We start from the raw sequence: 10,555 nt of genomic DNA, 5'->3' as shown, positions 1-10,555 counted from the left end.
CAGGCTGGAGTGCAATATGGAGATCTCAGCTCATTGCAACCTCTACCTCCCAGGTTCAAGGGATTCTCCTGCTTCAGCCTCCCGAGCAGCTGGGACTACAGGCATGTGCCACTACATCCAGCTAATTTTTGTATTTTTAGTAGAGACGGGGTTTCACCATGTTGGCCAGGCTGGTCTTGACCTTGTGACCGGACCAACTCGGCCTCCCAAAGATCACAGGCGTGAGCCACCCCACCCAGCCCAGATTTTTTTTAAGATGGAGTCTTGGCCAGGCACAATGGCTCATGCCTGTAATCCCAGTACTCTGGGAGGCAGAGGCAGGTGGACCACTTGAGGTCAGGAGTTTGAGACCACCCTACCCAACAAGGTGAAACAACATCTCTACTAAAAATACAAAGCTAGCCAGGCATGGTGGTACATGCCTGTAATCCCAGCTACTCAGGAAGCTGAGGCAGGAGAATCACTTGAACCCAGGAGGCAGAGGTTTCGATGACCTGAGATTGCACCATTGCACTCCAGCCTGGACAACAAGAACAAAACTCCATCTCAAAAAACAAACAAACAAACAAACAAGGGTGCCTGTAATCCCAGCTGTTCGGGAGGCTAATAAGGCAGAATTGCTTGAACCCGGGAGGCGGAGGTTGCAGTGAGCTGAGATCACATCACTGCACTCCAGCCTGGGTGACAAAAGCAAAACTCCATCTCAAAAAAAAAAAAAAAAAGGAGCCTCACTCTGTGACACAGGCAGGAGTGCAGTGGTGCAATCTTGGCTCATTGCAACCTCCACCTCTGGGGTTCAAGTAATTCTCCTACTTCAGCCTCTTGAGTAGCTGGGACTGCAGGCACATACCACCACACCCAGATAATTTTTGTATTTTTAGGAGACAGGGTTTCACCAATGTTGGCCAGGCTGGCCTGGAACTCCCGGCCTCAAGTGATCTGCCTGCCTTGGTCTCGCAAAATGCTGAGACTATACAGGCATGAGTCACCACAGCCTGTCCGACAGAATGTTTTAATATGACACCATAAAAACAGACAAATGAAACAATTTAATGTTTACAACGTGACCACATATTAAGAATCGCTAACCTTAGAGCTCTTCAAAAACTAATATACTCCAACCTTATAAAGTGGATCTCGGCTGGGCTCGGTAGCTCACGCGTGTAATCCCAGCACTTGGGGACACTGAGGCGGGCAGATCAGGAGGTCAGAAGTTCAAGACCAGCCTGCCCAACAAAATGAAACCCCGTCTCTACTGAAAATACAAAAATGAGGGAAGCATGGTGGTGAACATCTATAGTCCCAGCTACTAGGGAGGCTGAGGCAAGACAATCGCTTGAAGGCTGGGTGGGGGCGGAGGCTCTGGTGAGCTGAGCAACTCCAGTCTAAGAAACAGAGCAAGACTCAGTCTTAAAAAAAAAAAAAAGAAAAAACAATCGTCTGAAGCCAGGAGGCGGAGGTTGCAGTGAGCTCAGATCCCACCACTGCACTCCAGTCTAGGCAACAGAGCAAGACTCCATCTCAAAAGAAGAAAAAAAAGGCCTGGCCCATGGCTCATGCCTGTTATCCCAGCACTTTGGGAGGCTAAGGCGGGGAGATCACAAGGTCAGATCAAGATCATCCTGGGCAACATGGTGAAGCCCTGTCTCTACGAAAAACACAAAAATTAGCTGAGTGTCGTGGCACATCCCTGGAATCCCATCTACTCAGGAGGCTGAGGCACTAGAATCACTTGAGCCTGGGAGGTGGAGGTTGCAGTGAGCTGAGATCACCCCACTGCCCTCCAGCCTGGTCAGAGTAAGACTGTCTCAAAAATTTAAAAAGGGGCCGGGCGCGGTGGCTCAAGCCTGTAATCCCAGCACTTTGGGAGGCCGAGGCGGGTGGATCAGGAGGTCAGGAGATCAAGACCATCCTGGTCAACATGGTGAAACCCCGTCTCTACTAAAAATACAAAAAATTAGCTGGGCATGGTGGCGCGTGCCTGTAATCCCAGCTACTCAGGAGGCTGAGGCAGGAGAATTGCCTGAACCCAGGAGGCGGAGGCTGCGGTGAGCCGAGATCGCGCCATTGCACTCCAGCCTGGGTAACAAGAGCGAAACTCCGTCTTAAAAAAAAAAAAAAAAAATTTAAAAAGGTGGGTCTTGTTATAACTGTTACTTAAGACTTTTTGTATGGTTTTCTGTACTAGTCTGTAGTAGAGTTCCTAGTGAGTTACTCATCTTACCCAAATAAAGTGTACAGATATATTAATAATTTCCAAAACCGCCACCCTATTAAGTCTAGAGTTTAAAAGGCCTAAGATATTGAAAACCACCCTAAGTACTTAAATCTTCTGTCACATCTCTTCCAAAAGGGCCTTTGAGCAGCAAGGAGCAAAAATAATTCACGGCTTTGACTCCTTCAGCAATTTAAGGCAAACAATACTTTCCATGGCCTAGTTATTATCTAACTTAACTCCTCCCTTTTAAGATCAATGGATATGTTTTATCAATAAGATCACCAAATTTTTTTTTCTTCCTCTAACATGGATCGTAAGAAACAAGGATCACCAAATATTAAACCAAAGTTAACAAAATTAAAACAGGACAACCTCTAACATAGAACTTGTCACCAGGTTGTCATGATGGACTTGGAGGGGAGGTATCTGAAACTATATTCTGAAATCTAAGCAAAAAATCCACCGTTCCGCCAAGAATTTGTCCCAAAAGGAAAAGAACCAATTTTCTAAAAGAGGCAAAGAAAAACTTCAGAAGTGAACTTTGTAAACTTTAGCCACAGAAACAAAACTTATGGTCTAAAATCACAAAAGAGTTCACCACCCTCCCCCAGGCCCTTTCTTAAAACTTACTTTTTGCTACGTTCTTCGTGGCCGTTGGCACTGCTCAACTTGTTCTCATCCTAAGCAGGGTTGATAGAAGAACATCATGAGGACGAAGTGGTAACATTTCAAGTTGTCAAAGGGTAAAGGGAACAGGAATAAGAAAATACAAAACAATTTTAAAACTAATTATTTATTTATAGTTTAACATGGAAAGCTATAAAAAAATTTAGATAGGTATGTGTTTAACCACTTTGTTGCTTACATTTAAGTCATCAAGATACAAAAATAAAAAAATCTTTCCATATTAACATGTTAAATTTTACTTTCTTATATAGTTATCCAGATTTACAATGTTGAAGTGGTTAAATATAATTTCCATAAAACATGAAGTCCTGTTTTGAGTTTTATTCCATGTGCTATGGTCCCTTTGGTCAGTACCATGGCTCTATTTCTGCCTAAGCCCCAAGTGGCCATGCTAGCAGCCAGCCACTATCGATTTCCTGTGACCGATGCCATTCCTGAGATCTTCGCCCATTTCCGTTGGAGGGTTGGGACTGTAAGAGCTTGATGCCACCTCTGTCACACATCTCGCCCTGAAGCAAACAGGGATTCACACTGCTTTAGTAATGTTGACTCCCAAGAACCCAAGAAAGTCAATTAATAATCCACCAGTCCAGCCTAAACATTTCCTACTTCCATACCTGTTTACATGGAATTACATCCATGATAAAAAACTAAGACACAAGAATCTTAACATTAAAACAGAAAGTAGCTCTTCAAGAGTCTAAGCATTACAAAATTACATACACTATTTAAAGCTATTAAGAATTCATCCAAATTGGTACCACATGGTCGTGCTATACAATCCAAAACAAATGTATTATTTTTAAAAGGTTTAACGAAATGTTTAAAGTTTGATTACATCAGCTATAGGAGTAAAGTGCTAACTTACAAAGCTTACAGTTTGTGACACCAGTGATAATGCATGCATACTGCTATTTTCACCACCAACTGGTGAAACAATGAATAGACAGTTTACTTTTACTTCGATACCGAAATGAGTCAAAGACTATATTAGCTAAAATAATTCCTTTGTTTTTAGTGTGAAATACTATGGCAGGGCCTAATTAAAAATAAAACAATATGGAGAACAGTAAAACAGTCATCAAGTGACTCTAAGCTGTAATACTGCCTCTTTTTTTGTTGTTGTTTAATTTCTACTCAGGGATCCAAGAATTTTAGTAATTATTAACTGAGCAGCAGATTGCCACTGGCCTGTTTAAAGATCTACTATCACCAGTCTTACATAGATATACATAAATTTTAAAATCTCACCCATTTCTTCTTAGAAGACTTATTAGAAGATTTAACTTGCCACAGACTGGTTATGCCTTGTTATTCTTGGACCCCTGCTTTTTCCCAAACCACTACATTCACCTTTTTGCTATACCAAACTGGAGCTGGTAATTCTTAGTTGAGTCATTTTACCTAGGGGACCACGGTACAGCGATAAGTCACTCAATTACTACCTTATGATTGACAGTTCACACTGGAATCAAAGGTGAATTCATGGGAGTAGAGGTGAGATATCGTTAGGCAAGTCTACAAAGAGAGATAGATGGGCATTTATTCATCACGCTGAAGTGAAACTACTGCACAATATTATTACATCAATAGCATATATTTACTTTTGTAAGTTACACGCAATGCATCTCTGATAAGATAAATCAAGAGGGCTCCGGGGAGGTTAGTTTACATTTCAGCAGTAGTTTCGTGAATAATGCTAAATTAAGAAATATATAAACCTCACCGACATGTTTTTCTCACCTTCTTGTAAGGAGCCTCAAGCATTGCTTCAATATCAATATCGTCTGCCATTTTCTCTAAACGCCTAGGAAAAGAATAAGACAATTTCTTGAGTAAACATTTTTTTGAGACAGAATTTCACTCTTATTGCCTATATTGCCTAACATTTTCTCCAAACGCCTAGGAAAAGAACAACACGATTCCGTGAGAAAACATTTTTCTTTTTTTTTGAAACGGAGTTTTTCTCTAGTTGCCAAGGCTGAAGTGCAGTGGCGCGATCTGGGCTCACTGCAAGCTCCGCCTCCCGGGTTCAAGTGATTCTCCTGCCTCACCTCCCAAACAGCTGGGATCACAGGCGCTTGCCACCACGCCCAGTTAATTTTTGTATTTTTAGTAGAGACGGGATTTCACTATGTTGAGGAGGCAGGCTGGTCTCGAACTCCTGACCTCAAGTGATCCGCCTGCCTCGGCCTCCCCAAGTGCTGGGATTACAGGCGTGAGCCACCGCGCCCGGCACGGTAAACGTTTTTCAAACCGACTTAATTTTTTTCTCAGCCAACATCCTCTAAAACTTAAGAAAAACCTCCAAAAGCCCTACAATGAATGAGTAAAGTGACACGCATTTTAACAAGGTTTGCTTCTGTAAGTGAATCCAAAACACCTCTTACACCAAACACACGAAAATGGAGACTTCAATGTCCAATGTTTAAAACCCTGCTATCAACTCCAAAAACAAATTGCGAGACCCGAGCGAGAGCGCCTCTTTCCGCGCAAAAATCGCGCTGCCATTTTAGGGGCAAAGGGAAACTCCCTCCATTACGAGGGGTTGTGAGCCAAGGCAGCGTTCGACTGGCGCCATGTTAGGAGGTCGGGGCCTGCCCAGGCCTCGAAGGAGACAGGTCACCATCCTATCGCGGCCTCTCAAGGGTCTTGGCCACAAGAATCCAGACTCTACCCGACAGAAAAACAAGGGCGTGGTCGCTGAAACAGGGCCGATTTCTCGAAAACCTCCCCCGACTCCGGTCACTAAAGACCGCCAAGAGCGCCCCTCGGTCCAAAAAGGAGTCAAACCTAGAGAAAGCTGGAATAATACGCGGGTCCGCGACGTCTCAGTACCTGTGCCGGCTTTCGGGCGCCTGTGGTGCTCGTGCTCGTCAAGAGACTGCTGCTGCCGCCGCCGCCGCTGCTGCTGTTGCTACTGTTAAGCCCCTAGGCCCAGGCCGTGGGACTGCCCAGCCCGAATATCGGGCTCCGAGAACGGCTAGGCCCAAGCGAATCTAAAAAAAACAATGGAATTAGAGAAGCCCACGCGGGAGAGCAGGACGGCGGCTTCGGCAGCTCAGGATCCACCCCTGCGACAGCGTCTGCAAGCTCCCTGAAATGGCGGCCGCTGCTTCCCTGTACTCACATTCACCAGCACACATACACACACAAACACACGGGGCCTCACGGAGCCCTGAGCACGGGCTCTCGCGAGAAGCTGCCCCACGCTCCGAATCGGAGCGGCCAAAGTATCGCGAGATCTAAATAAAGCCCCCAGCGACCGTAGCCCAATCTCGCGCAATGATTGCGCCATAGACGTTCCCATCCCCCATTCAGAGGGGCGCCTTTCACTACCCCGCTGCATAAGCACTCTAATCTCGCGAGACGGCACGGGTCTCTACGGCAAAGACAGTTGGTGGACTGCCTGTCAATCTTTCGGAGAGCTCCTAGCTGAGTGGAGTTCTGCGGTGGCCGCCCCTTCGGTGGCGCCTCCTCACGGCCTTCTGAAGATTCTCCCCGCACAGCCGACCGCCTCCGCTCTGGCCTGCCACCCGGATGGCTGTCAAGGTCGCCGTAAGGCAACCTAGTCCTTATGGCGATAGGATAAGAAGGCCATATTCAGATTATCCGCTGAGGGTGGAGACGAAGTGGTAAAGTGTATCAGAAGGCGAGAGGAGACACCTTGAGGGGTAGGAGGAAAAGGGGAGATAATAAAAATAGATTTCCTTGTCATTTGGAGCCAATGGCGCGTCGTCCACTGTCGAGCTTTGAAACACTCTTGGAAATAGTGGAGAAAAGCAAAAAAAAGTGGAAAAAATAAACTCTGCTTCCCTTGTCATGGCATCAGCTTTTGTGCCCTGAATTTAATCAGCTCTTGTGTCAGTGTTGCTACCGTTTCTTCAAAAATGTTCCCCTTCCTGAATATTACTGAAGAATTGCTGGGAAAAAAAAAAAAAGACCCTTCCTCCCACCAAAAAAAGGTCCCCCTTTCCCCTGCGACCTGGCTCCTCTCCCCTGAACTCTCCCAGATGTCTGGTAATCCGAGTGTGAATTCGCCGCTTGTTCTTCAGTCAGTACTGTAAGGGGTTTCCTCCTAGATGGTAGAAAAAAAATTGGAAAGAAGTCTTCAAATCAAAAATCTTACCGAAGTCTCTTAAGAGTCTAATGATTGAGGGCAAAAAAAGATTCAAAATGAGATGGCTTGATTCGTGTAGCTAGCTGCTCCAACACTGTGTGACCTTGGACAAGGAAATTAACCTCAGAGCAGATCTTTCATTTCCTGATTTAAAAGGGGACATATTCAGGCCTGGCGCGGTGGCTCACGCCAGTAATTCCGGCACTTTGGGAGGCCGAGGCGGGCGGATCGCCTGAGGTCAGGAGTCCGAGACCAGCCTGACTAACATGGAGACACCCCGTCTCTACTAAAAATAACATTAGCCGGGTGCGGTGGCGCATGCCTGTAATCCCAGCTACTCGGGAGGCTAGCTACTTGGTAGGCTGAGGCAGGAGAATCACTTGAACCCAGGAGGCTGAGGTTATGGTGAGCCGAGATCACACCATTGCACTCCACCCTGGGCAGCAAGAGCAAAACTCTGTCTGAGAAAAAAAAGTGGGGGACATATTCTTAGTAGTTGGACTAAGCTACTTGAGATTGAGGAAGGCAGGCAATGCTCACTACTGAATTTCAGAGGTTTGCAGGGCATGTCTGCCCAGGTAGACCCTCAGTGAATTAGTGAATGAAGGCTCAGTAAGGTTGTAGTGAAGATTAAATGCTATAATGTCTGTAAAACACCTGGAAAATATTTAATCTTCAAAAAAGCTAACTTCTATTTCTGCTAAACAAAATTATTGAGGCCGGGCGCGGTGGCTCAAGCCTGTAATCCCAGCACTTTGGGAGGCCGAGGCGGGTGGATCACGAGGTCAAGAGATCGAGACCATCCTGGCCAACATGGTGAAACCCCGTCTCTACTAAAAATACAAAAAATTAGCTGGGCGTGGTGGTGCGTGCCTGTAATCCCAGCTACTCAGGAGGCTGAGGTGGGAGAATTGCCTGAACCCAGGAGGCGGAGGTTGCGGTGAGCCGAGATCGCGCCATTGCACTCCAGCCTGGGTAACATGAGTGAAACTCCGTCTCAAAAAAAAAAAAAAAAATTATTTAGAGAAAATATAGGTGTTAAGAGGTTTTACCTCTCAGGTTAACTTTACACACAGGCTAGGGTTTATCTTAGAGGATTATTTTTTTTTTTTTTAAGAGATGGGGTTTCACCATGTTGGCACAGGCTGGTCTTGGAACTCCTGACCTCAGGTGATCCACCCGCCTCGGCCTCCCAAAGTGCTGGGATTACAGGCATGAGCCATGAAACCCAGCCCTCAATTCCTAACAGTTTAAAACTGTATGTTCTATACAGTGATTACATAGTTTTTTAGTGAGCTAACCATTGTACCCCAGCTCATTCAATATTCAATTAATGAAAAGAAACAGCACTTCACTTTTTTTTTTTTTTTAAAGACGGGGGTTTCACCATGTTGGTCAGGCTGGTCTTGAACTCCCGACCTCAGGTGATCCGCCCGCCTCGGCCTCCCAAAGTGCTGGGATTACAGGCGTGAGCCACCGCGCCCGGTGATTTTTTTTTTTTTTTAAAGACGGGGGTTTCACCATGTTGATCAGGCTGGTCTTGAACTCCCGACCTCAGGTGATCCGCCGGCCTTGGCCTCCAAAGTGCTTGGATTACCGGCGTAGGCGTGAGCCACCACCCCTTTCCAGAATACTCTCTTAATCCTTTTTCTGAAAATTCAGATCCCGTTTTGATTTTATTTTATTTCTGAGATGGAGTCTGGCTCTGGAGGCGGAGTTCGGTGGCTCATGCCTGTAATCCCAGCACTTTGGGAGACTGAGGCAGGTGGATTGTTTGAGGTCAGGAGTTCAAGACCAGCCTGACCAACATGGCAAAACTCCATCTCTACTGAAAATAGAAAAATTAGCCGGGCGTCGTGGGGGCCTGCAGTCCCAGCTACTTGGGAGGCTGAGGCAGGAGATTCCCTTGAATCCAGGAGGCAGAGGTTGTACTGAGCCGAGATCACGCCACTGCACTCCAGCCTGTGTGACAGAGCTAGACTCCATCTCAAAAAAAAGGGCACCCCCCTCCTTGGCCTGATAATTCCAGTATTCTGTCTTGTTATTGTGCAAAATCAAAGCATGAAGGTGACACTTCATTTTTCTTGTTTGTTTGGAAGCATGAGAGGACAGAATTTGACCTTAACCTCTAGACTTCTTGTTTGCGAAGAATTTAAGTCACTTGATGATTTGAGGTCCCTTAAATAGTTTTCTGCTGAAGGACCATGGGAGACAATTTGGCAACTTAGCAGATAATTTAAAAACACCATTTAAAAAAATCAAGTCTCTCAAACAAGAGTGTTTGTTTGTTTGTTTGTTTTTTGAGACAGAGTCTTGCTTAGTCCCCCAGGCTGGAGTGCAATGGCGTGACCTCGGCTCACCACAACCTCTGCCTCCTAGGTTCAAGCGATTCTCCTGCCTCAGCCTCCTGAGTAGCTGAGATTACAGGCATGTGCCACCACACCCAGCTGATTTTGTATTTTTAGTAGAGATGGGGTTTCTCCATGTTGGTCAGGCTGGTCTCGAACTCCCGACCTAGGTGTGATCCACCCACCTCAGCCTCCCAAAAGTGCTGAGATTACAGGCGTGAACCATCGCACCCGGCCAAACGAGTATTTTTTATGTTTAAAAGAAAATATCCAGCTGGGCGCCGTGGCTCACACCTATAATCCTACCACTTTGGGAGGCCAAGGCAGGCAGATCATGAGATCAAGACATCGAGACCACCCTGGCCAACATAGTGAAACCCTGTCTCTACTAAAAATACAAAATTTAGCTGGGTGTGGTGGTACGTACCTGTTTTCCCAGCTACTTGGGAGGCTGAGGCAGGAGAATTGCTTGAACCCAGGAGGTGGAGGTTGCAGTGAGCCGAGATTGCAGCAGTGCACTCTGGCCTGGGTGATAGAGGGAGACCTCTGTCTCAAAAAAAAAAAAGAAAAAGAATAACAAAAGAAAGAAAAGAAAAGAAAATATCCTTAGGCATGACGGCACATGACCTGTAATCCCAGAACTTTGGGAGGCCAAGGCAGGAGGATTGCATGAGCCCAGGAATTTGAGACTAGCCTGGGCAATATATCAAGACCTTGTCTGTACACACAACTTAAAAATTAGCCAGACATGATGATGCATGCCTGTAGTTCCAGCTACTCAGGAGGCTGAGATGGGAGTATTGCTTGAGCCTAGGAGTTCAAGACTTCAGTCAACTAGAATCATGTGCCACTTTACCCCAGCCTGGGCAACAGAGAAGGACCCTGTCTCTAACAGAAAAGAAAATATGACCAACATAACATGCTTTTCATTCACTTTATAAAACTTCTGTAACTCTGATTCATGAACTCTCTATGTAAATTAATTTCCCTTTTATAATTTTGCTCTCGGGGGACTGCAGGTGGGGTTTAAAAAAAAACTTTTTGCTCTCAAAGGATAGAGGAATGGAGCCTGAAATAGAGTTGAAAAAGTAATTAATATACTTAGAGAATTAGGCTGTAAACTAAATGTATTTTACCAATTTGAGGATTTTTAATTTTTTAATTATTAAGCGTACATTTTAA

At 45.6% G+C, this 10,555-nt stretch overlaps 1 protein-coding gene across 9 annotated transcripts in view; it reads right to left on the bottom strand.

The window, feature by feature from the left end:
* RBM39 (RNA binding motif protein 39) overlaps positions 1–6,121 on the bottom strand; it is a 43,647-nt gene extending 37,526 nt beyond the window's left edge. For 4 of the 9 annotated variants that reach the window (XM_017513205.2, XM_017513213.2, XM_017513216.2 and 1 more), the window contains exons 1-3: positions 5,744–6,121; positions 4,649–4,712; positions 2,849–2,898 (exon numbers count right to left, since the gene is read on the bottom strand). In XM_017513205.2, coding sequence (XP_017368694.1) covers positions 2,849–2,898; positions 4,649–4,699 — 101 coding nt within the window. In that variant the 5' untranslated portion in view covers positions 4,700–4,712; positions 5,744–6,121. Of the gene's footprint in view, positions 1–2,848; positions 4,424–4,648; positions 4,713–5,743 lie in introns of all 9 variants that reach the window. The other 5 variants (XM_017513267.2, XM_017513234.2, XM_017513226.2 and 2 more) reach the window with 4 other exon arrangements.
* Positions 6,122–10,555: the final 4,434 nt, after the last annotated feature.

The sequence above is a fragment of the Cebus imitator genome, unplaced genomic scaffold (genome assembly GCF_001604975.1).
Source record: "Cebus imitator isolate Cc_AM_T3 unplaced genomic scaffold, Cebus_imitator-1.0 Scaffold18, whole genome shotgun sequence".
Classification (NCBI taxonomy): Eukaryota; Metazoa; Chordata; class Mammalia; order Primates; family Cebidae; genus Cebus; species Cebus imitator.
Note: the sequence above shows the minus strand (reverse complement) of the source record. Positions and strands in the feature narration are given on the sequence as shown.